We start from the raw sequence: 27,020 nt of genomic DNA, 5'->3' as shown, positions 1-27,020 counted from the left end.
ACCAAATCTGGGACTTCGTCTATCTCTTGTCTAGCTACATGTAGGTCCCTTACCTATGTTCCTGGCTAGAACTGTTTCCTTCTCTTTTCCCCCTCACCAGCAATCCTATCTTCTATTTTTTTCCAGAACCTCCCATCCTTCTTTTCCACAAACCTCTCTACTAGCTTTCCTATGTCAATATGGACTAGAAAAATGACTCACTGTGATTTTTTCTTGGATTTCCCGATCAGGACTTGGTCTGATGCGTTTTCTAGATCTTTGTGGAGTAGTTGTGGGAGACAGCTCGGCTGTACTACTTCCTTCTACTCCGCCATCTTGGCTGGTCGATAACTGTATTTCAATATAATTGGTTTCCTTTGTAATACTAGGTATTTTATGCATTAAGAACATTATTTTGAAAAATGGCATTAGGCTTCACCAGATTTTCAAAGGAGCTCATGCAATGAAAAAAAGGCTAGTAACCCCTATTCTTAACTCCAAATCCCTCATTTTAAGGAGGGAAATCCTACTTAGAGAGGTGAAGTGACTTGACAAAATCACATATCCTGCTGTTAATAGTTCAAAAATTCAACATTCTTTCTGTTACACCATGCTTAACAAATAGCCTTTTAATAATCACATGACCTAAGGAATAAGTTTCAGAATGAGAAAATCTGGGGAATATTATGGAAAGGATACATTTTTTTTTTGCTTAAGTTGACGTAATAGAATGAATATGAATGAAAAGACATATTTATAATGGTTAATCAAATAAGATTTTGTGAAAAATTACTGTTCTAATATAAACCTTACTATTTTAGCACAGAGGTAGAGTTCTCTAGGAATATTTGCTTCTAAATGCAAAAGTTACCAAATATAGCAAACAATGAATGGCCAAAAAATTCTCAATATTTCTTTTTTTAAAACTCTTGCTTTCCATCTTAGAATCAATACTGTGTATTGGTTCCAAGGCAGATGAGCAATAAGGTTCAGACAATGGGGGTTAAATAACTTGCCCAGAGTCACAAAGATAAGAAGTATCTGAGGTCATATTTGAACCCAGGACCTCTGGTCTCTGGGCCTGGCTGACCCTAAAAATTTCCCAATATTATAGATGGTCCTTAAGGTCAAAAAGTGAAAAATGTAATGTAATGGAAAAATATAGTATATACTAAGAACTTTATGCCATGAAAAATTTAATCATTTATAAAGCACTTAGATAGGGGTTATAGGCACTAAAGAATTTATGTGGGACATTAAAGCAATCTTTTAAAAGTAGATAACAGGTTAGGTTCTTCTTTTAACTCCTTTTTGATACTATCAAGTTGTACATAGACAAGAACTCATAAGCAGTTTTAACTCTATTAAATAGGGAACTAAAAATTAAAGGATAATAAGAATTTGTAGCATGGTTGAGATCAAGATCTATGAAGTATTATGTACATGAGGTGGCAAAAAAAAAAATCCAACTTTAAAAACCCCAATCTTTCTATTCTGGTTGGAAAATTAATCAAGAAAATAATACTGATTGATCTTACTTCCATTTCTTTCCCAGGAGAAAGTTGACTAAGATTGCCTGATCCACTTGAGTTATGAGACATCTTCACTGGACATTTGGCTTCATTCTGAATCAACTCTTGGTATTGACTAATTATTCTGAAAAAAACATATATGTATATTATATATATGAAAAAAAGATTCTATTGCTATTGCTTCAAATTAATTTATTACAGATGTACTGAATAGATGACAAAGATCTTATGAAATGTTTCTATATGCACAAGCTTAACCTTGACAGAATTACTCCATTTTTCAGTTTTTGGTATATAACCAAGTACCTACATTCATCAAAAATGACCAAAGGCCCTACTCAATGATTGGATCATATCAATTAAATTTCCCATCTGACAATGTTAGTATCTGTGCTTTATGTCCTACAAATGGTATTACAATCTATTTTTTAGTTTAACCAAAACCATCAAGATGGATGTATGCTTTTTGTGACTTGTAGCTTTTTTAAAAAATCCAACTTTTATCCAGCTAAAATACTTTTGTTAGCTAAAATGACTGAAAACCACCTTTCTATCGCAGCCTCACTTAGCACTGTCCATTCACTAGCTTAAAAAAAATTACATTTTAGGTATTTGTCAAATTATAATTTTAGAGCAAAAAACCAGATTTCATCTAATTCAACACTTTCATTTTATAAATGAAAGAACTGAGGGCCAGAGATATGACATGACTGCCCAAATCATACGAACTATATTATAAAAGAATAGGGGCCAAAGAAACTCTCTTGGGTTTTCTCATTCCTGACTAATTATACTTTGTTCTGTACCATGCAAATTTATTCCCTTTTGGATTGATTCTGTGCTTTTTCCGCAATACAAAACAAGTAGAAAATAAGACTTGATTGTTTTACCTTTCAGCATCAGTTTTTGATCCAATAAGGAACCTGAAGTATTAGAGAAAAATTAAGATACGAGTCATTTCTTGTAGCAGTGGGATGGTTAGCTGCAGAAAACTCGATTCAGAGCCAAATTTCAATGAAAGTTATAGTAGTAAAGTATAATTCTATGAATATCATAATTTTAAAAAAATTACCAGTATAACATAAAACAAAGTTTTTACATTCGATTTCTTATCTAATGTACTACTTGTCTGAAGTCAAGGAAATGAAAATAATGTTCAAGGAATTCAGCCTTTCAAAATATATATATATAGTGAAATTTCCTAAACTGAGGTAAACAGGTAAACCTCTTTACATGATTGGTAAACTCTTTGGGGTTGATTTCTAGTGTCAGAACATGTAGTAGATAACTTTCAGAAGCAAATTTGCAATGTTTTGATAATCATAAGAGCCCTTTGATCTGTTGCTTTCCCCATTTTTTTTGTCCAATACCACCATTTCCCCCCCCCCCCCCAAGTCTATCTTTTTAACTCATTTCATTTGCTGTTATAAACATCTAGGTTTTAATGTTTCAACTAGTTATTTCTTTGGTATCTGTGTCTCCATGACTTCCTGGGGTTCCCACTCTTTTAAAACAAATTTTTGGGTAAGCCTCACCATTTGATTTTATTGCCCAGGGAATATGTTGTAGGTGAAAAATTTAAGGTGTATTATTTCTTTTGGGTCCTTATTTCTGCCTAACAAGTAAAAATACAGCAGTGGTGATAAGGTGGAAGAAAGAACTCAGAGTAAAAAACAGGTTAAAGAAGAGACCAGTTATAGTACACATTCAAAAATAAGATTGACATCAGAGAGAAAGTGTTTTTTAGAGTTAAGCCTTAAGTGAGAGACTTCAGGTGATGCAAGGCAGTATAATTCACTTCCTTTCAATTAACAATTCCCCACACATGAACTGTGACCTCTTGAGGAAAGGTAGTTTTTGTATGTGCTGCCATTACTTAGCACAGTACTTTGAATAGAGGAGGCTATGTTGAATTGAATCTTATTTTGATACATTTTCTACCTCAGGGCTTAATTACTGAGATCACTTTATAAACATCCTGCCCTGACAGAGTTCATAGTCTAATGCTGATATGGAGGAAAAAATGCACATAAACACTATAGACAATGTCATGACTCTGCTTCCTCAACTGTAAAGTGGTGGTGGATCATTAGATCCAATGGTCTTCAATATCCCTTTTCAAATTAATCAATTTAAGAAATAAATATCAGAGATCACAAAAAATCTTTGACTAGGAAATCTTTTTGATTCAAACCCTTTCTTCATGTATATTATATATAGGCAAAGACAGGCAGGTATAGCTGTTTCCAAAACTGCTACTTCTAGCCCCTGTTTGATATTTAAGCCAAGATTTCATGAAATTTAGCCTATGACATCTTGATTCTTAGGAATTAGGGATTTGGGGAAAACTTTTGATTTTGGAAAGACACTATGAAGGTGGAGTGCATCCTGAAGGAGGCAACCAAGAAAGCAAAGTAATTAGAATGTCTTCTATACAGAAATTAGCTGAGAAAATTAGGATTATCCTAGAGAAAAGACTTAGAAGAGGCATATTAGCTAGATACCTGAAATACCTGAAAAGCTGTCAGGAGGCAGAAGGAATAAACTTGTTTTGCTTGGCCCCAGGGATAAAACTAGGAATGCCACCTTTAGAAGTTGGAGAGGTAGCTTAAGGCTGGCTATATGAAGAAATTACTTAATACTTGTTAGCCATAAATGGAAAAGTCTACTCTAGGAAATGATAATTGGTAATGTTGTAGAGACAATTTATGCTTCATCTACAGAAATGGGTTAGATCTGTGATGGTGAACCTATGGCACGTGTGACCTCTCTGTGAGCAGGCACAGGCCCCTGCCTTGGGCCTGCTGGGAACCTGGCCCCCAAATACAAGGGGGCATTGGAGTCTCCCCAAAGAGCTAGGTTTGGCCTGCATCCCAGCCCCACCCCCTGACTGCAGGGGTAGGTGGGGCACTGCATGCAGTTAGAGGGCAGGGCATGCAGTTGGGGGCGGGAATGGGCACACAGTCTGGGGGGGGCTTGGTGAAGCATTGCACAGGGTCCCTAAAAAGTTCCAAAAGGTTCATAATCCCTGGGTTAGGTCATCTTTGGAGTCTCTTCCAGCTCTGAGATTCTACTCTATTGTTATCAATGCCCCATCTCATTCCCTTTTAGTACATAATATAAAATGTTGCTCTAAGGATCAAATGAGATAATGTAGGGTAAAAGACTTTGTTAAATTTAAAGCTTTTTATAAATGTGCATTATTATATTGCCTTCAGTGACTGTTTCAAAGCTTTTCCTATCCCCTTTTCTAAAGTTCTTAAATGCAATCCAAATCCCAATTCTTTTTATCAAATGACTTCCTATTTCAAAAGACTGAGATACAAACAGGTTTCTCTCCTGACTGCTTTCAATAGCCTGCAAAAGTAGTTATCCCCTTTACTTCCTACATATATTTCAATCTTTCCTCCTTTCCAGTCTCACTTCCCATGTACCTATAAATGTACTACAACTTTCTGACCCTGCCAGATTGCCCATTCCATCCATCCTTCTCATAACTTCTAAATTTCTTTATAAGTTCCCTAAACACAGAGTTCCTTATACCACATGCCAGGAGCTCTATACTCTCCTTAATCCTTTGTAATACAGTCTGCCCAGGAAAAATAGGTTTTACTGAATTTTGCTTTTTCCAAGAGTGGCCTCCCAAATTCATGAATCCAATCTTTTTCTCAGTTCTTCTCTTAGCATTCTCAGTATCATTCTTGACACCGAAACTTTTTCTCTTACTGGAAATTCTTTCTTCCATTGGATTTAGAGATATTGGACACAAATTATTCTCCTTCTTCCTGGTAATTCTCAATATTCTTTAAGTTCCTTCTCTTTACCTGGTGGATAATTCCTAAAGTTCTGTCTCCTGTAACTTTTCTTGTTCTCTCTTTTGACCAACTCATTGTTTCAATTATTACCTCTATAAAGATAACTCACATATCTATAACCAAACCTTAATTCTGAACTCCAGACTCATATCTATACTTGGATGTCCCATCACTTCTCTTGGTGAGAACTTTCTAAAATGGGGTTTATTTCATCTCCCCTAAACTTCCTTCTACTTCTATCAGTGCTACCATTATTCATTTCGTATATTTTCAAAATCTTGGTGTTATCACCGTATCTTCTTAACCCTTACCTCAAACATCCAGGTAACAAAGCCTATCGACTTTATCCTGTAATATCTCCTGTTTTTGTTTCTTCTTTTTTCTTATTGGCCTACATCCTCACTAGACATTTTTCTAAATGACTGCAATGGCTTCCTTGCAAGTCATCCCAGTGCCTTTCTCTCCAATATCAAAGATTCTTCATATCACTACCATAATAATTTTCTTTATGCAATTTACTCCTACGCCTTATTGAGTAATGGTCAAACTGCTGACTGGCATTCAAAACCTTTATAATTTGGTTCTACTCTACCTTTCCAGCTCTCAATCAATTCTTTCTCTATAGTTCTTCTATACTCCACTTAGATTGGATTATTCTGTCCCCAAATTTGCTTTGTATTCCTTTGAACACACACATCTAGAATGCTATCTTTCCTCTCCTTTTGAATTTCCACTCAACTTTAGCAATCAATTCACATTCCAAACCCTATGAGAAATCTTTGTTTCTCATTCTCTCTTCAGGAAACAACCTTCACTCTTACATTTAACACTATAGCATCTCATTTGGCACCTCTTTATCTGAGAGGTCTCATTGTGTACTACTTATTTCTATGTCATATCTTTTTTTTTTTTTAAACCCTTACCTTCCGTCTTGGAGTCAATACTGTGTATTGGCTCCAAGGCAGAAGAGTGGTAAGGGTAGGCAATGGGGGTCAAGTGATTTGCCCAGGGTCACACAGCCAGGAAGAGTGAGGATAGATTTGAACCCAGGACCTCCCGTTTCTAGGCCTGGTTCTCAATCCACTAAGCTACCCAGCTGCCCCCCATATATCATATCTTCTTAACTGAATGTAAACTACAATTTTACCTCCTTCTGTATCTCTCTAAGTTTTGCATACAATTTATGTTTAATAAATATTTGTTAAATTTAACTTAACATGAGGATAGGAAATAAATAACATCTTTGGGCTTTAACCAACTCTTAGTTTTAGGATATAACTAAATTTTCATCTTATTTCAAAATAAAAATTATTATCTGTCAAAATTCAATCAGTAAGTTTACAAATATTAGGAACACAAGAAATTTTCACTACATCATTACCTGACTTACATGCATGTGTATTTAAACAGTACTTACTGGGTTGGTGTCATTGGGCTCTCAGTTTCTTCATCACTTCTATAAGTCTGTATTTTACCATAGTAAAGTGGATTACCAAGTGACTGAAAAATGGTTAGCTTTGTTTTCTGAAACTGATTACCAACTTCACATTCAAATACATAATCTTCTTTTATCTCCTAAAAAAAAGACAAAATATCACAAATAATGTTCCTCCAAAACAAGTTAACAAACCAAACTAACTAAAACAAGAGAAAAGGTGAGGAGTGTGGGCAGAGCTGCTCTAACACAGTCTATATATGTCTAAAATAATTCCTCTACATCATTCTAATACCTTCCATTCCCTAACCACATGTCTGGTGGGCAAAAAGAAAAATGGCTCCTACGATACTTGGTCTTTTATTCTTTGCCTAATAAAAGAAATAAGCTAAAAGTATTTTTATATTATTTATCACTGGGGAAATATAATAGAATTTTAAGTTCCATGAACCTTGTTGACAGAAATATTATATTTGCACATAACAGACATATCAAATGCTAATGTTAAATAATATCAGAAGGATATGTCCTCTGGAGACCACTCTAATTTTTATTATTTGTAGTTTTTTTTTTCCACTATGAGAAAGGATATTTCACCATTTCAATTTCTTAGGATGACCTAATTAATCTGAATACTTTCCACTAAAAAGAGTCAGGAGCTCCAACCTTCAAGGAACCAAACTCAAATAATGGAGAACTTATTTTCTTCATGGTTCAATTCTAGAAGACATGTACATTACTAATATAAAACAGAAAGTGAACAGTAGTAATTATCTATACAATTTTAAAGAAAACCAAAGATCAACATTTAACATCTGGTTTCTAATAAAGCTATCTAAAGGTTATGAAGAAGAATATAATTTTTCTTTCTAAGATTTCATAATACCTTAGAAAACCAAATGTTCTCAATTATTTTTAAAAAGATAGCTCTTAATATTTCATAAATTCTGTTCCAGAACATCTTCACTAAACATTAGAAACAGATATTGGTTGGGGTTTCAATTACTCACATGTGCTGGCCAGACTGTTGGCTGTGAGTCATCAGGTTTGATAGACTTTTCCACTTTAGCATACTTTTCCACCTAGAAAGTCAAACCAACAAAACACTGGATTTTAGAGTAATGAATAAAAAAGTTTGGAAGATGGAAAAGAGTTTAAGGAGTAGCAATCCTTTGGCTATAATTCTACATAAGAACTTTTAAAATAAATACATCAGTTCAAGAAGCTATTAAAGATGAGTGAAATAACACATTCAACTCTACAAACACAGTTTAACAGTGTTTAGAACTTCTTTACATATTCTGGAAAAGTGATTTGCTTTTAAAACTAATACCTACCCCAAATTAGTTTCCATTCAATCTCAATCTCAATATCTCTATCTCTCTCTCTCTCTCTGCCACTGTATTCCATCATTTGAAAATTTACAATTTGTATAACATTAAACTCAGACTTCATATTTATATAACTTTTGTTTTAGACCTAAGTAATTTTCAAGCTTAATTCTGTCCCCAGAATTTATACCAAAAAATACTTTTTGCAGAATTAGTTCCTAGAAAAATACAAATTACTAAAAGGTAAAATTCACTATCTTAAACCTATTTCTTATGACAGTTTTATAAATGAGTATATAAAGAAGAGACCAGACAATAATGGAAAGAAGACTAGATCTGGAGTCTTAGATCTTATTTCCTATTAGAAATGTGACCATAGAGAATTCACTGAACTCTAAGTTTCAGTTTTTATCTGTAAAACAAGCTCCTTCCAACTCTAATCTTATCATTTTAGAAGAAGGGAAAAACAGATGCAGTGGTGGGAAGATTTGATACTGTTACTTCATTAAGGTAATGGTTCACATACAACAAAGTTCTTAACTTTGATCACTCTTGATTTTAGACTATAATCAATTTGAGCAAAAAAGGACACTTAATGTTATGATCACAGAACACTAAAGCAATTACAGAGTAGAGGCTCTGAGACTCCACTTGTATTCAGCCTACTTTAGGATTTATTTTTTAATCTTACCCTACAAAAAGTTTATAGTCTTTTCATATCTTGAGCTGTTTTCATTCACTACCTCACACTGTAACAGGAAGACAGCATATAAAGAATAATATTTTAAATAATCAGTTACTTTCTAAAAGACTATTACTATAAATGTTCAAAATCCTTCACCTTCAAATCCAAATTAACACCAGCTATACTTAGGTACTTAAAAATAAGTTAATTAACTTACATCTACTTCTGAAGGTGTAGTCAAATAACAAGGATTCTGCTTCCACATATCCACACACTAAAAATTAAATAACACTGTAAGTATCCTGGAAATTATAACAATGTTTTTATTTCATCAATAAGTACGCATCTTTTTTTCAAATTTATTTATTAAAAATTACATGTAATAAATTCACACATAAGTTTTCCAAAGTTATATGATCCAAATTGTCTCCCCTGCCTTTTATTCCTTCCCCACTCCCAGAGCTGGCAAACAATTCAATTTGGGCTATACATGAATTTTTTTTACGTGTTCATTTTTACAATAAAATATACTCACATTTCCTGCTTTAGAAATTTTGAGGTCATACTGCTGGGCTGTTTTTCTCTCTTTTCTTTTCTGCAAGTAATCAAGTAACCTTAGCTGTGGAGGAGCTGTGGAGTGGGACATATCCTGCTGTCGATTCAGGGAAGATCTGGAGTATCTCTTGAAACATCTAAAACATTTTGAGATTCAAAATAAAAAATGATAGAGAAAGAAATATTTAATGTAATGTAGAATGTAGGAAACATTAAAAATTTGACTGAATAAAAAAGCACCTATGAATATTTCTGGGAAAGCTGCTTTGTATGCTATCTATTAAAAATGAAAAGAAACACTGTGATGGTAGGCTTGTACAGTTTTGCAAGCAGAAAAAAATATTATTTAGTATTATTTAGAAGTAGGTTCTCATTTTCTCCAAAAGCATTTGTAGTTGATGTTTAAAAAGTCTGTAGAAGATGTATTCAAAAAGAACAATTGACATATTTCTGGTAAGCAATTAATGTTGGTACCTGGGTGCTTAGGCCTAAAATCTTCTGTCAGTACTAACATTTATATTGACTTTAAGGTTTTCTAAAGCACTTTCTGTTTTGATCTTCGCAACTGTAAGGGTTAAAAAGGGGTTTTTGGTCGAATATATTAAAAGATGGTCGCCAGAGGATTGAACAATTTTCAATCCTCAATTAAGAATAATCTCAAGTTAAAATTGACTTTTATGAAAGTTTATTTACAATTGAGGAGAGAGGAAATACATAGTAGGTAAATTACTATGATCCTCTAATTAATCCAGGTAGATCTAATTAACTCTCAGCCAACAGTCAGAGGGCCAGAGGCCCAGAGGTGAATAAAGCAAAGCTTCATTCACAGAGTCTATTAAAGGGAAGTTCCTTAAGAGAAATTCAGGAAGATTGCTATATCTATAGAACTTGTGACAAGTATTCATGAGTTCATAGATTTTTTTCATATGTCACATGCATTGGAGATAATAGTCCATAAAAAAATGGACACCAATTTTGGGAACACATTGAATTCCTGAAATTTTATTTTGCTATTATCTTTTACTTTTTTAGAACATTTGATTTTTACCCATTTTTTTAAAATTCCTTGTACTTAAAGTACATATAATCAATATTAATTTTTGATTCTGCAGTAATATAAGTTTAAAACATATTTGTTCTAATATTAATGCATACCCACAAAGCCTTAGACTATGATAACCTGTCATTTATTGTTAAATATTATGACTGTGATTAATGATTATTAATCATTCCAGAAGAAGGGAACAACAGAGCCACTATACAGTGCAAGAAGCACAAGGTCATGGAGACCAACCAGTCCCACTGGGATTTATGAAAAACTGCACAGTGCCATGGAGTACAAGGTCAAAAAAAGACCATACCAATCCAAGTAGGACTGCTGAACTTTTATGCCAATACTAAAGGACTTGAACCTAGTGTGAGACTTGAAGTTGTGACTCTTGACATATATTAAGACATAGGACTCTTCGTACTACACTACCAGTTGAGTATTGAAGGTTGGCCATCATTGAGGCTCCCCTATCCCTGAGAATGAAGGTAAATCAGATCAGGGAATGACATTTCCCTTTTACATAAAAATCTAGTTCTCTTTTCTCTTATGATATGCCAACTTGTTCTAGTCTTGGCTGCCAATGGGTAAGTGCAATATTACTGCATTTTGTCTTACAGATTAATGGTACAGAATTTACTTTAATTGAACCCTAATACAAGGCCTGTTATGAATTTATTCTTGTTTACTTAAAAATTTAACATATAGAATTTTGATATTTTGATTCTTATTTTGAATCTTTATTTCTCCCAAAATTTAACTTTTTTGTTTTTGGTTTTTCTTTTGATAATTGACTCATACACCCATATTTCAACAATATATTCTGAGTTGATCCAGGTGTTGGTCAAATACCCTCTTCAGGGGGGATTGTATTTTTATAAAAATCCAAGTTTTAAAATTTTGTCCGAGAAAATTTTTTCAGAAAAAGAAGTCTGCTAATGCTTTGAAGACAGAAAATGGACTATTTGCCTGCAGAAACCTACACTGAATCAAGATGATCCAGAAAAGATGCTTGCAGAAATCTACATTGAATCAAGACTATCCAAAATGAACTTTGGGGTGCATCTAATTGAACTTGAGGGTATTGAACACAATTATTTTGAATTGTAAACTTTTATGCCAAAGAGGATTGCCCCCTAATTTCAACCCTGGCTGAGATATTTTTAACAAAGTCTATTACTACCATTGTTCCAAAATGTGGCAGAGGAGCCCAGGAAAAAAAAAAACCAAAAACACAAACCTCTGTACCACAACTTTGGTACCAGATTGGATGTAGTACAAGTATTATTATTATTATCTATTACTATTCTACTATTATATTGTTAAAAAGTTTGGTTGTGGTACACATGCTATTATTCTCAATTTACATATAAGACAAAGAGATTTGTCCTAGAGTATGAGACTAGTAAATGGCAGTGCTGGGACTCAAACTCCTTCCAGTAGATCACCAGAAAGCTGTTGTCTCAACAAAACTAGTCAGAACAGAAGTTGCCTTTGGTTGTGCAGTTATTTGAAAAGTCAGCTACTCTTTGGGAAACCAACAGAAGAAAACCAGTGAGCCATTCTGGCCTTTTGCTTTTGCAACTATATCATAGTTTCTTTGAAGGATTCCAGGCTGATGTCTCATGAAAGGGTCTTTGCACATTTGCTAAGGCTGCCCATATACCAAAAGTGCTTATTCATCCTTTAAGGACTTGCTGTGGACAGAAAAGTGGCTCACTCAATGCATATCTTAACTAGGATGCTTTTAAAATACCAGTTTAAAACAAACATAATAAATACTTCTTCATTAGATACTAATATGGCAATGATCTTAAAAGTTAAAGACAATATGCTAAACAAGCAACTGGTTTAACTGTTGAGTTAAATTTAAGGAAGCAAAAGAAAAAACATCTCATGTTTCATTATTTCCAATGGAAGGCACATCTCTATCATTATGTCCAAGGATATCATTGATAATAATCTTCATTAATGACACATTAAGTTTTACTTGAACTTTCATAATTCAGTATTATAAATTAGAAAGTACTATTTTAGATGTTATAGTTATTAAAGGAAAATTATCTTTCTCATATTCTACCAGGCAGACATCTTTAAAAGCTGTGTTCTGCTGGAGGAATTCCATGTGAATTGGAATGACCCCCAGGAATTGATGCAGAGCAAAAGGAGAAGATCCAGGAGAACATTGTACAGAGAGACTGATACACTGTGGTAAAATAGAATGTAATGGACTTTTGTATTAGCTGCAATGCAATGATCCAGAGCAAGGCTGAGGGACTTATGAGAAAGAAAACTAGCCACATTCAGAGGAAGAACTGTGGGAGGAGAAACACAGAAGGAAAACAACTGCTTAAACACATGGGCTGATGGGGATATTATTGGGGATGTAGACATTAAATGATAACTCTAGTCCAACTATCAATAATACGGAATTAGGTCTTGATCAATGATACATGTAAAACCCAGTGGAATTGTGCGTCGGCTAAGGGGGGTTGGAAGGGTGGGGTTTGGGGGAAGAGAGAAAGAACATGAAATATGTAACTATGGGAAAATATTCAAAATAAAAATTTTAAAAATTAAAAAATAAAATAAAATGAAATGAAAGCTATGTTCTGCTTTTGCCTCAGGTTTTTAAAACCATACCCTATCTGAATCAGTGCAAAAGAAGCCAACAAAGACAACTATTTCAATGTGAGAAAATGTATTATGCATAGTAAATAATACTACCAGTCTCATGGCATGCATAAAATATTTAACTGAAATATTAATGACAATATTGCAAAATTTAGTAAACTATTTAGCTTACCAAAAGTAGCTGTTTTTTCTATATATTTGAAGAAAATTTATTTGAGTTTATGAAATATAATTTTTAAAGCAGTGACAACTTTAAAGATTTAATTGAACATTGGTTTATACAGGAAGTAAAAAACTAGTATTCTGGTTTATATATGGACTTTCAAATTACTAGAACTCTGGAAACTTGTTCTACGAAGTCTAAAAGAAATTTTTCACTAAACACTGGGAATACAAAACAGTTAAAACCAAAGCCCATGAGCTCCCTAGGACATAGGAGTAAAAGCATTATCTACATAGCAGGAGCATCTAGCAAAAGTTAGACACACTCTTTATGGCAGAATGTCCTTAAGTCTAAATATAACAAGGATAATTACCGTTTCATTGGTCGAGTATTCATCTTCTGTTTGTTATAAAGCAATCTGTTTGCAGTACAAGTCACAGCTATAGATGGATCAAGACACAATGGCTCTGCTGTGGCTAAGATAAGCTGGCTCTCAAGGAGAAGTTTGTCTTCCTGAAATGTAGACATGCACATTGATAGCACATTTAAGACATTTCAAAACTTCAAAATTATGAACACAGATTTTAAATATTCCTTGTACCTTCAAACATACTGAGAGTGAAATGCAATACTTAATTTTAGAATTTTAATATATAAGACTTTTAAGAAGCACAAAAGACTTCTAGTGATAATCATTTTTACACTTTTAAAAAATAACTGTATTAATTAGAAGTGTTTGTCCAAAATGCACAGCTAAGAGATAGATTCTGGGAATAAATTGTTTCAGAATAATTCAGAACAAACTGCAATTTTGGCAATTTGGCCAATGCCTAAAGATTTTCTCAGAATAAAGTTGACTAAGACTTGCCTTGCCTAAACTGAAATACTCTGTTAAATAAATGTTTTCATTGCCTTTAAGTAAACTAAACATGAATGTTTTAGTAAAATTGAATCCTAGGTGCAGCTGGGTGGCTCAGGGGATTGAGAGCCAGGCGGTCCTAAGTTCAAATCTGGCCTCAAGACACTTCCTAGCTGTGTGACCCTGGGCAAGTCACTTAATCATCATTGCCTAGCCCTTACCATTCTTTTGCCTTAGAGCCAATACAGTATTGGCTCCAAGAAAGAAGGTAAGGGTTAAAAAAAAAATTTGAATCCTACATTTTTTAAAAAAAGCACCATGATTCAAAAAATTTAAATCTAGAATTGACATATTAATGCTAATTAATAATATAGTTAAAGAAGTACTTTTGCAAGAAATAAACATAGCTTGCTTATGCAGTTATCATTTTGTTGTAAATTGTGAAATGAATAGAAAAATTACTGTTTTCTCCAGGGAAGAAATGTCCAAATGTCTATTAATGTAATGGCTATTGATTCTTTCATAAGCACATTTCACAGAATCATTTAAATTATTCAGATTTTTTCCTTCATTTGAGTATTCTGGTCAAAGAGGTGTAGCTCATTGAGGAATTTCTTGAATGGGATAGAGGATGTGGTCAAAGAAGGAAATGGACTAACTGAGCTGTAAGATTTGAGAAATAAGTGATTTCCGATGTTTTGGACTCTACTCAAAATACCACAAGACCAGTCTATGAGATTAACTGATCAGACAGAGAATTTAGATTTTTATAACTAAGTCTCTAATTTAGAGATCATTCGAGAGAGGGAAGATAAATTCGATGTGTCCGGAGTAATTAAACGCAAAGGCTAGTCTTTGAGTGTTTAAGGACATGAAATGTGGGGAACAAGGTACTTTAGGTGGATGTCATAACACCGTTTGGAAAGCACTCTCTCTGATGGGGATAAGAAATATAAGTCTAGCAAAGGGTGGGTTAGAATTAGAATGATGTAGACCCACTGGTGTCAAAATAAGAGTTGGCTGAATTCAATATTTGGTTTTCATTATGATGAGTAAGACTCTACTTTTCCAATGATCATAAAGCATTTTAAGCACAATGGAGAGTTTGTGTGGATTTTGTTTCATAATCTTCAAATATGACTATCAATAGCATTTAGTTCATACTTTTGATAATAATTTTTACTTTATGCCTTAATTATGTGGTTTATTGGGGAAAAAAAGAATTACTGAAATTACCTGTGTCCATTTATGGTTGTCACTTGTTATAGAATGAACATCACAGATTAGAGTCTGGAAAATAAATATAACAACCATCTAAAAACACATGAACATAATAGTAAATCATGCAATTAAAACAATAACCTACAATTTAAGAATTGAACTGAAAAAATGCTCACCTGCATTGTTGGACGTAAGAGAATATGCCTACTTTGATAACCTGGAGATTTCATATTTCCAGATTGCCTATAGTCACGTATTTCTGCTATGACACACCCACAATGAAAAATATTAACCTGTTTAAGAAGAAAAAAATTTTTTTGGTAAATACTACATTCTTAAAAACCGAATCAAGATTCTGAGGCTCTGATGGAAGATTTAATTGCTCAAAATATATGAATTAGGCCAATTTTTTGCCTTATTTTAGGAAATTAAAAATCTGACTTAAGTTTATTTGGCTAAAGATTCAGAGCTTAATAAAAGAGGCAAACTGATTATCATTAGAATTTAAAAGATAGGTACGAGACTAAGCTTGAGTATCAAAATAGTGTGAAAAATATCAAAAGCTTTGCTTGAAGCAAGAATATTTAAGCTTATGCAAATGTATGTCCCTGAACAATAAATCATGCTCATTCAAAGAATATCAGTAATTTTTTGACATGTGACTGATAATTGGTAAGGTAAATGTGAAAGTGATTTTAATACAAAGCACATAACTCGGCCTTTTTTAATGTCAGATTCAGCAAACAGCAACCAGGGGTCAATACTACTAAGCCTTTTTTTACTTGAAGGTAAAAATATTCCAGATACTACAACAAATCAACCTTCCATTGGTTAGATTTGATGACTCCTACTTTCTAAAGGCAGTTAGCCATTAGACATTAAATCTCACATCAAAGGACATAATAAAAATCCAATTCAAAGTGGAAATCTTTTCACCTGAGATTTTTCCAGAAGATCAACCAAAATAGGTGGTAATTCTTCAGCATCCAAGTATTCAAGAAGCTCTCCTTCTTCATAAGGCAGGCGAATGGTTTCAGAATCTGAATTTTAAATGATAAAGTAAAACTTATAGATAAGAAAAATGGAAAGTACATTTTCATAATTTAAATGCTCCTTCTCCAAAGGGAACATAGCAGACATGTAGAAGATCAATGAATATAACTATTCATTTAAAAGGATTCTAAAGCTTCTCCTTGCTTAAGCTATCTGGATGAATAATTTAGCACAATATCAAAAGGCTTCATTCAGCTAACACTAGGCTAAGTTATGAAGAATATGATGTTTATATAATATAAATAATGATCAAATACAATGCAGGACAAAGTGCCATGGAAGGTGGAACGCTGTCAATAACTAAAGTGACTGGCATTTGGGTTAAGCTTAAAAGATAGGAAGAAATTCAAGAGAACAAGGGGAAAACTTAACAAAAGCACAGAAAACCATACAAAGAAAGAAACAACAATTCTGCCTGTCATGTTGTTTTTTGAGGGGGAGTGGGGTGGGAATGAGGACACGGAATGTGAATACCAAAAGATAATACGGTTTCAGTAGAACATCCTAGGTATTAGAGAATATCAGCATAAAACATAAAGCTTGAAAGGTTGAGTGGCAACAGGTTGTAGAAAGCCTTAGAAGCCTGACAGAAGAATTTATTTAGCCTGCTATCAGAAGTTACTGAGGAATGACATAACCAGATATATACATAAGAAAAATTAACCTGGCATAAGGGACGAATTAGAGGAGGTAGGAGAACAGAGTGTAATGAGTGCTTCTACTAGTATGGTAGCAAAGGGAATAAAAAGGGATGGATGATAAACTACACAAAACTATACAAAAGTATGAGACAAGGAAAAAAAGGTAAGGGTAAAATCTCTTAGGAAATATCTGACCAACAGGTGTCAGATCAATTCTATCATAATCATACTAGTTCAAGAAATTATTACTATAAAAACACAATACAAATTCTAGGCAACTGTCTCCTGGTAAAAAAGAATAGTCAACAACCCCAATAGCTTTTATGTTCCCTGAAGTTCATCATAATAAAACTTGAACTATGCTAATGCCTTCATATTTCACCTACAAAATGCTCACTCTTAACAAAATTCTCCTGATATCACACTACAAAAGGAAATGAAAACCAATACAAAATGGAAACTCCTGTTGGCAGAAATCCTACATATGTTCTAAAAATAACCCAAAACCATAATATTTACCATACTAAAATTTATTATGTAACCTATGATCTACATTTTAAAAAATGTCCTAATTCTTGTCATTTCCTCTAGTAGTCTTAGAGACATGGAACTGATCCTGGTTTTCAAAAGCTATACCAGTAGAGCATAAGTTCTAACAGGTTATACTGAACTAGAGGACTCCAATTATGGGTCTAGTGACAAAAGTTAAAAACCAAGAGGGGCAGCTGGGTAGCTCAGTGGATTGAGAGCCAGGCCTAGAGACGGTTCAAATCCCGCCTCAGACACTTCCCAGCTGTGTGACCCTAGGCAAGTCACTTGACCCCCCATTGCCTACCCTTACCACTCTTCCACCTATAAGTCAATACACAGAAGTTAAGGGTTTAAAATTAAAACAAAACAAAACAAAACAAAACAAAAAAACCAAGTGATGCATGCAAACAATATTTACCTGATCCATTCTTTCCCCTGAGCATCAAAGAATAGCCTTCATTTCCTGGATACAGGTTGACTACCAAACAGGAGAGTGTTTCTTGCATAACGAGCTTCTCTAGCAAGTTCACATTTCGTCTCAGCTTCTGCTTTAAAAGGAGACAGAGTTCATGAAAATAATCATTAAAATTATTTGGCACATAAGCCACTCTTTAGAAAACAAATACAAGGTTGTTTACTAGAATACTCAACAGTGAATTAAATAAATATAATTCCTAGAGTTACTAACTCTATAATATACAATATAAGTAAAAAGGCATTCACTTTCCATGCCAATAAACTCAATATAGTCTTCAAGGAGAACATGGGTCACAGTAGAAATCTGAATGATTTTTATGGAAATCAGTACTACTTGAGGAGACTTTTTTTTAACAAATCATTACATGAAAAATGGGTTTTAGTTCAGTGTTATTTTTTTTCTTTGCTCAAACTTCAAAAGATTACAAAATAATTTCTTTGAATTAGTTAGAAGTAGCTAGTTGTGATGATTTTATATATACATATATATGTTATTTTCTTATCATTCAGTCAATGAGAAGCAAATTACTTTTCATTCCCATTTTAAAAAAATATTGCTGGAGGAAATAGAATTTTAAACTGTCATTAGTATCTTATTTCAGAGATGAATGTATTCAAAAACAAAATCAACATATTTTTTTAGGCTTTGGAAAGGTATTAATATAGGACAAAAAAGTATTAAGATAACGAGAAACATTATTTTCAACTACAGAATAATCATTGATCAAATTTCAGGGAGAATTTTAGCTAAATACCCTGGAGAATTATCATTTTTGTATACTGTTATTCTTGAATAAAGATCTTTCTTAACACATTGAAAATTTTTAAAGAACAAAACAAGAAAGCCTTTTTAAAAAAGCAACAGGGAGCAGCTGGGTGGTTCAATGGATTGAGAGTCAGGCCCAGAGATGGGGGGTTCTGGGTTCAAATCTGACCTCAAGACACTTCCCAGCTGTATGACCCTGGGCATGTCACTTGACTCCCAATGCCTTGCCCTTACCACTCTTCTGCCTTGGAACCATTACATAGTATTGACTCCAAGATGGAAGGTAAGGGTTTAAAAAAAAAAAAAAAAAGGAACAAATTATTCTTGGTTTTAACTATCTCGAGTTTTTATTAGAACCTCTAAGAAATAAAACTACCCAAATATTAACCCAAAAAAAGCCACTGTAATACAGAAGGAATTCTTGGTAGATTAGTACAGATCACAGTTTAACAAAATATCTTCTTAAGAAGACAAGTTGATTCCTGTATAGTCTCTAGATACAATTTTAGACAAGCACAGGCCTAGGGAAGCTGACTCCAAACAGACCTAGATAGACTGTCTGCTGTTTGTAGAGCCTAATTTTAAATTCTCTAAAGCTTAAAAAAAAAAAAAGTTCAGGCTAATCTTCCTTTGTGCTCACTTTTAAAATGACCAATTGCTAATTAACTTTTGGATTCATACTATGGCATTTTCCAAATGCAAAGGAATCACTTTAGGAGTCACCTACTTTCCAGTGAAAAAAGCTAAGGAAATGATTTGTTAACTTTATCTTATACAGATTCTTAATTTTCAATATGCTTCCATATTCCTAAAAATACCACCTTTTTTCATGTTTGTTATTAGCCCTAAGTGGGGCCAAGAAGATAATGTCTTTAAAACAGCCTACACAACTGAGTTGAAATTTACCTTGAAAATACCATTACATTCAAAGGGAAGAGTACTTCCTTAGAAATTAAAAATTAAAAGGTCATTACTTATATCCAATTATACTCTTTCTTACTTCTTTTGCACTTCAGTAAGTATGATAACAAATGAAGAAAAATTCTACTTACCTTTATCTCAGGCTCTTTCTCACATTCTTCTATATATAAATCATAGAGCTTCTGAAATACAGATTTCCTAAAAAATTAAAAATACATAAGGTTAATGTAAATATGACAATGATTATAAAATATCTGATGCTAAAAAATGTATTATAAAAATTCTTAAGTGTACACACCTTCCACTAGATAAATATTTCCGTTTAGGAGGTCTCTGACGGGCACTTTCAATGACATACTGAAAAAAAGAAGTTTATGAAAACACTGATTTCTTTTGTTTTATGACTGAAACAAATATGTAAGATTACAAATGCATGTCAATGACATCATAAAAGAATGGGCAAATTTCTGATGTATGTTAAAATTATAGGTGATAAAAACCCCTACTACTTGTTAAAATACAATAAATCAGTGGGAAGCTACTATGTGAAAGGCACATGATTAGAAAACCCAAGTAAGAAATACAAGATTCTACATTCTAACTATATCTTAAGTTTTTCCCCCAAAAAACATACCTACTTGAAAATGACCCCAACACAGATCATATATACACCTCTCACAGCTATGGGCAGGAGATGCATTCTTAGCCAAACAAGGGAGAGAAGCAAAATTAAGTGTTGACTGAATGAAAGTTTCTGCACAAGCAAAATTAATGCACCCATTACATCAAATTTCTCTGAAAAGGGTTTGGTATCTAGTGAACAGATATCTATTAATTGTTTTATGTACAATCACTCTATAAAAACCAAAAGCTATTACCCAGTAGTTAAGTAGAAAATGGATATGAATAAATGGTTCTCCAAAGATGAATCACAAATTATTAATAAACATAAGAATAAGCCAACACACTAAGAAAAAATACAAACCAAATTAACCCAGAGGCTTACTTCACATCCTGCAAATGGGCAAGGATGACAAGATGAGAATAGTAAACATTGGAGAGGTTGTGGGAGGACAGTGAATTGTCAGTGAAGATGCCAATCAGTACAACCATTTTTGAAGGCAATTTAGAATTAAAGTGTCTAAAATGTCCCTACCCTGTGACGGAGATATTACATTAGTAGGTTTATACTTCAAAAAGGCCATGGATAATTAGAAAGTCCCCAAATACACTAAAATATTTATAGCAGCACTTTTAATAATGGCAAGGATTTGGAAACAAAGTAGATGCCCACTGATAGGGAAATGGCTAAACTAATTATGGTACATGAATGGAATGGGATATTGCTGTGCTATAATGATGTATGTGATGAATACAAAGAAGCATGAACTGATGCAGAGGTAAGTTAGCAGAGCCAAAAAAAAGTTTACTATAATACTATAAATAGTGCAATCATTAATTCAAAAGGGAATGTTGCAAAATTAAAAATAAAGATGACTTGAAAGAAGCGTTATGAGAAGACATCAACCACTCCACCTTTTTGGAGAAGTGTAAAGTCCACAAATGTTGAACAATGTACATGTTTTCAAACTTTTTTTTTTTATGAATTGATCAGTTGTGCTTATCATCCCCACCCCCACGCCCACCTTTTTGTGTCTTTAAAAATATTTGTTATATGGGATGGCTCTCTGAGATGGAAAAAGAAAGGGATACTGGAGGAAATTATAGTGATGTTAAAACACACACACACACACACACACACACACCCCAAATACATCCATAAATTTTTTTTAAAACATGAAAATAGATCAAACATAATTCATCTGGAGCTAAATTATTCAATTAACAAAATTTCAAGTTATTTCTTACCTCTGCACGATCCAAAGCTAATTCTAAAGCTTGTTGCTGTAAAAATGATTTAAAAATGTTTTCTTGTGAATGTTATTTTAATAATAAACAATGTTATAAGCATTTGAGTGAAAGACTGCTTAATCTAACATTCATTTCCCATTTTTTTGTGATCCAAGGATTTTAAGTTCACCACTAAGCCTTACCCAGCTCAAATACTTGTCCTAGTATAGTCAAAAGGGCACAAACATACATTGAATGGAAAAAAATCTATTCAGTTTTATAAAACTTAAAGTATACTTAATTTGTTCTAGGAATGCACAAAAACAAGGCAGTTACTGCTAACAAGATGAAAGGAACTACCCACATTACATATTTGCTGGTCACCATCATGAACACCTCAGGCTATTATTACAGAATACAATTTCATGGCCTTTCTCCAAATTTTTTCAAAGGAATTACCTTTCATTTGAATAAAAGAAAGGAGGGAGAAGACAAACATCTTCATAACTGGCTTAACAAAGCTTCATAAATGTTTTCTCTTTCTAGCCCCATAGCAATGGATGAAGTTAAAATAGTTTAATACTAGATTCATCTTTAACTCATATACAAACAAAACAAGTTACAGATTTAGGTATGCAGACCTTATTTCCAGACATTAAGATATATGCCAATTCCATTAAAAATTTTTTTAGAACCAGATTACTTTTCTTCAACTTTGTAGGCTAGTTAGATAGAGAAAAAACGTTAACTATCTGCTGACTCTCCCTCTAGAATAGAATCAAGTTCTCCCATTCTAAGGAAACCCATAGAACGTTTCAGAATCCTTGAGATTCTCTGTATGAAAAACAAAATATCTGTAATTTAGACAATAACCAAAAGGTAACATTCACAGGTGTACACATTGTCAAACTAAGTGTAGAAAAACTCAAATACTTTGAAAACCAATGTGACTTTGAATTTTAAGGTTTTTATACTTCTAAAAAATGGTTACAAAAAATAAAACTCCTGTTGAAACTTAGTTTTATTCAGAATATGAATTGAGGTCCTTATGTACAGAAAACTTTACAAAAATCACATATTTCAAATAGTTTTCCCCCCAAGTAGTTATTGTTCAGTCCTGTCCAACTCTTTGTGAACTCATGGACCATAGCACACCAATGCTGACCAAAGGGTTTTCTTGCCAAAAATTATATTTGCCATTTCTTTCTCCAGTGGATTAAGACAAACAGAAGTTAAGAGAGACTTGTCCAGGGCCACACATCTATTAAATGTTTTGTCTGAGGCCAAATTTGAACTCAGGTCTTCCTAATTCTAGGTCCAGTGCTTTATCCACTAGCCTCAATAACATACAATTGCTTAATAAGTAAGCATGCTGAAACGAGGGGAAACTTGAATTTTAATCTCCACACCAGTACTAAATAGCTGCGTGACCAATGGCAAATCACTTTACTTCTAAGCCTCAGTTTCCTCATCTATAAAAATGGAGATAGTGATGCTACACAGAATGATGCTACCTCATATTTTATGTTCCTAAAAGAATTATGTGAAGATTGTTTATTATTATTATTATTATTATTATTATTATTATTATTATTATTATGCTTTGGTCGAATCTTTTGGCCATAAGATTTAAATACAACTTGATATATAAAAATTTATGTACCTAGGTTCCAGTATTTTAAACAAAAACTTTAGGCTATATATGATCCTTTGAAGCAAAAATTCTCTCTCTCTCTCTCTCTCTCTCTCTCTCTCTCTCTCTCTCTCTCTCTCTCTCTCTATATATATATATATATATATATATATATATATATATATATATATACACACACACACACATATATGACATCAGCTAGATGAGCAAAAACTTCAATCTATTCAGTAAAATGTAAGCATGTATATTTGTCACCTTTTTCATGTATCCACTTAACTGAAGAAAAATTATTATTGTTACATTCTTGAAGTTATATTTTTTTTTTCACTTTTTCAACAGCCTTTAGAAAGTTTTAAATTAGGAAATGTGAATGCATACCTTTGAAGTGGATCCACATCCAGCCACTGAGGCAGTTAATTAATCAAGATTACTTTTTACTGTTTCCTGTGTTTGGGTTTTTGCCCTTGAAAAGTCTACAATGGGAACTTACTTTCAAAAATATGCCAATTACTGTCTGAGTATGAATGCTAAGAGGAGCTACTTTGGCAGAAGAAATGCATCATGTTAAACATTCGGCTTAAGTTAATAGGAATGAAAGAATACACGTTGCTCTATTATCTCTAACATTGTATTTAGATCTCTTTCTCTCTTTCCTGTTCCTGTTATGTATAAAAAGGAAATGCTTCAATTTTTTAGGATAGGCCATAGAACCTAGAAAAGGAAAAAAAAAAAGATGTATCTATAATGTAGATATGTTAATCATGAGGTAAAGAAGAATTTGCATGACAGTACTAAAGTACTTTCTGGCTAGATTAGGCTACTTTCAAAAATGCTTCTGACAATATACTTTGATATAACTTCTTTTACGGTGTCACAAAAAACTTGCTGCCATGCTCATAGAGAACCTACATTTTAAGATACCTTAAGATAACAGTGGCATTTCTAGATGGTTCTTTAAGGCTTACAAAGCACTTGATAAATATTTTATCAAATATTTAAAAATATTCACACTTCCTCAAGCTTCCCATGGCTTCTCACCTCCTGCCTTCCCCCTCACCTAAGGACCTTCCTTGCCTTATACTTTTCAAAAATAATTAAAAAAAAATTTGAAGTCATTCTTCAAAAATTCCCTCCTTCATCTCATATCATTAAGTCTTCTGCTACTATCTCTTTACCCGTCTCACATGATGAAGTGGCCTTACTCTTTACCAAAGCCCACCTCTCCATCTGTACAAGTGATCCCTTTGCACCCTGTTTTCTCCAAAAGATTGCCCCCTGAATCATCCATATTCTATCACTTATCTTCGGTCTCTCTCAGACTCATTCACTATAAATATGCCTAAGCCTCCCACCCCGAATTTCAAAAATCCTTCACTTTATCTTTCAACCTCAGCTATCATCCTATATCTCTTCTGCCTTTTGTGGGTAACCTCCTTGAAAAGGCCTGTGGACAAAAGGTGTTTCCACTTTGTCTTCTTGAATTTTTCTTAAAACTCTGGTTTCTAAGCTCACCATTCCACCAAAATGGCTCTCCAAAATTATCGATGATCTTAGTTGTCAAATCCATTGGCCTATTCTCAATCTTCATTCTTTCTTGGCACCTTATAAACTTTGAAACTGTTGATCACTCTCTTCTCCTTGACACTCATTTCTGTCTTGGGTTTTTAGGACATTATTCTCTCCTGGTTCTCCTCCTACCTATGTAACCACTTCTTCTCAGCCTCCTCTGCTAGACCCTCTTCCAGATCAGGCCCTTTGGTCTTGGGTATTCCTAGGGTTTTGGTCCTGGGCTCTCGTCTCTTCTCTCTTTACTCCTTTGGTACATTAGCTCCCATGAATTTAATTACTATCTCTATGCTGATGATTTCAAATCTGCCTATCCTGTCCCAAACTCTGAATGCCTTTCAGACATCTTGACTTGGATGTTTAATAGACATCTTAAGTTCAATATGTCCCAAACAGAACTCACTATCTTTCTAAACTCTACCCTATCCCCCAGCTTCCCTCTAAGTGCAGAAGGCAAGACCATCTTCTCAGTCCTTCAGGCTCACAACCAAAGTCATTCTGAATTCTTTACTATCTCTCACCCTCACCCCCTATATCTAATTTGTTGCCAATGCCTGTTGATCTTTTATCTTTGTAACACCTCCCCAATATGCCCCCTTCTCTCCTCTTGAGACCCCACCTTACACCTCCATTACTGCAATAGTCTATTGTGTGGGTTCACCTGCCTCCATTCCATCCTCCATTCAACCATGAAAGTGATTGATCCCATTACACCTTTGGTGTTCAAAGTCCTTCACAACCTGGCCTCTCTTACCATTTCAATCTTCTTACATCTTGCTCCCTGCAAGGTACTCTTTGACTCGTTGACCCTGGCCTCCTAGTTCTTCCATGAACAAGACAACCCATCTCTTGCCTCTGGACATTTTCTCTGACTGTCCTCTCCATGCCTAGATGCTTTTTCCTTATCTCTGCCTTCTAGTTTCCTGCCTTCCCTCAAGTTCCAACTAAATCTACTTTCTACAGGAAGCCTTTCCCCAACTTCTCTTAATTTTAGTGTCTTCCCTCTTTTAATTATTTCTTATTTATCTGGTATATATAGCATGTTTGTACATATTTGTTTGCTTGTTTTCTTGTTTCTTGTGAGCTGAAGGGCAGAGATTATATATAGTCTATCGATTTTTGTACCCCCACTGATTAGCACAGTGACAGGCAACATAGTAGTCACTGAATAAATGTTTACTGACCAAATTTATCTTCACAAAGTAAATGCTTTTATTATCTCCATTTTACAGTTGAAGAAAGTGAGGCAGACAGGTTAAGTGACTTGCCTAGATAGTATTCTAAGGCAGATAGTATTCTAAGGCAGGATTTGAACTTGGGTCTTCCTGACCCCATCCAGTGCTCAGATTTCTTAAGATTCACTTTGAAAAGCATTTACTTGCCTGGTCTCTGTATCTGAACTCTTGGGTTTAGATCTTCAACTATGACAGAGTGGCTGTATGACTCTAGATAAGTCATTTAACCTCTTGGTGCCCCAGGCAACTCTCTAAGATTCTAAGTTGCAAAGCAGCTGCTCATCTGCTTAGCAGAGGGAATTCCCTAAAACAACAAAATCACAGGTCTGGATCCCTTACCTCAAAAGATGCAACTTACCATTGTAGTATAAAAAATTATTCAAAAAAGAGAAGAAAATAATTTATGTGCGTTGATGAAGTATGGTGACAATCATATCCAAGATCAATTTCAAAGTACTGTAGAAGTAAAAAACAAAACAAAATAAACTTTATTAACATGAAATAATCAAGAAAGTAAAATAGTATATAGTGGATAACTTGGCAAATTACTTGTGACACATTCAATTTAATATTTTTATGAATATTGAAAAAGTACTTTCTAGAACTTCTCTATAAAAATCTTTAAATCATTTCTGAAAACCGAAATTAACACTGGGTAGACACTTTTAGTTTGCATATTGTATCATCAAACACTCATACTTTCCAAAAATATTTCAATCTCTGGGAGAATACAAATATTATAAATAGCACCTTCCTCTAATCTCAAAGTAAGCCTATTTTATTATCTCTTATTGGCTAGGCATTGTTAAGTTATCTCTTTCAAAGTTCACTAAGAGTTATCACAGTAGGATGAAAAGTTTTATCAATTTCATGTGAGCTTTTTTTGGATAGTCTTTTCTTCCTATCCTGCTATATTGTACTACTCCCTTGTGGCAGCTAGGTTTCATCAGTTTAAATTTTGCTTACTAACTAGCTGCGTGACCCTAAAAAAGATAACTTTCCCCAGCTCATTTTCTCATCTATAGAATGGGGATACTAAGAGCACCTACTTCACAGGATTCTTACATA

General features: G+C 33.7%; 1 protein-coding gene across 1 annotated transcript in view; it reads right to left on the bottom strand.

The window, feature by feature from the left end:
* SUPT20H (SPT20 homolog, SAGA complex component) overlaps window positions 1–26,321 on the bottom strand; it is a 46,245-nt gene extending 19,924 nt beyond the window's left edge. Inside the window, exons 1-15 of the mRNA XM_044668252.1 lie at window positions 26,311–26,321; window positions 21,516–21,551; window positions 19,945–20,003; window positions 19,778–19,844; window positions 17,901–18,027; window positions 16,194–16,297; window positions 15,434–15,550; window positions 15,273–15,326; window positions 13,551–13,690; window positions 9,313–9,469; window positions 8,995–9,051; window positions 7,772–7,843; window positions 6,744–6,901; window positions 2,402–2,434; window positions 1,518–1,635 (exon numbers count right to left, since the gene is read on the bottom strand). Coding sequence (XP_044524187.1) covers window positions 1,518–1,635; window positions 2,402–2,434; window positions 6,744–6,901; window positions 7,772–7,843; window positions 8,995–9,051; window positions 9,313–9,469; window positions 13,551–13,690; window positions 15,273–15,326; window positions 15,434–15,550; window positions 16,194–16,297; window positions 17,901–18,027; window positions 19,778–19,844; window positions 19,945–20,003; window positions 21,516–21,551; window positions 26,311–26,313 — 1,302 coding nt within the window. The 5' untranslated portion in view covers window positions 26,314–26,321. The remainder of the gene's footprint in view (window positions 1–1,517; window positions 1,636–2,401; window positions 2,435–6,743; window positions 6,902–7,771; window positions 7,844–8,994; window positions 9,052–9,312; window positions 9,470–13,550; window positions 13,691–15,272; window positions 15,327–15,433; window positions 15,551–16,193; window positions 16,298–17,900; window positions 18,028–19,777; window positions 19,845–19,944; window positions 20,004–21,515; window positions 21,552–26,310) is intronic.
* Between the last annotated feature and the right edge of the window lie 699 nt (window positions 26,322–27,020).

Source organism: Gracilinanus agilis, chromosome 3 (genome assembly GCF_016433145.1).
Source record: "Gracilinanus agilis isolate LMUSP501 chromosome 3, AgileGrace, whole genome shotgun sequence".
Lineage (NCBI taxonomy): Eukaryota > Metazoa > Chordata > Mammalia > Didelphimorphia > Didelphidae > Gracilinanus > Gracilinanus agilis.
This window is presented reverse-complemented; position numbering and strand designations above follow the sequence as displayed.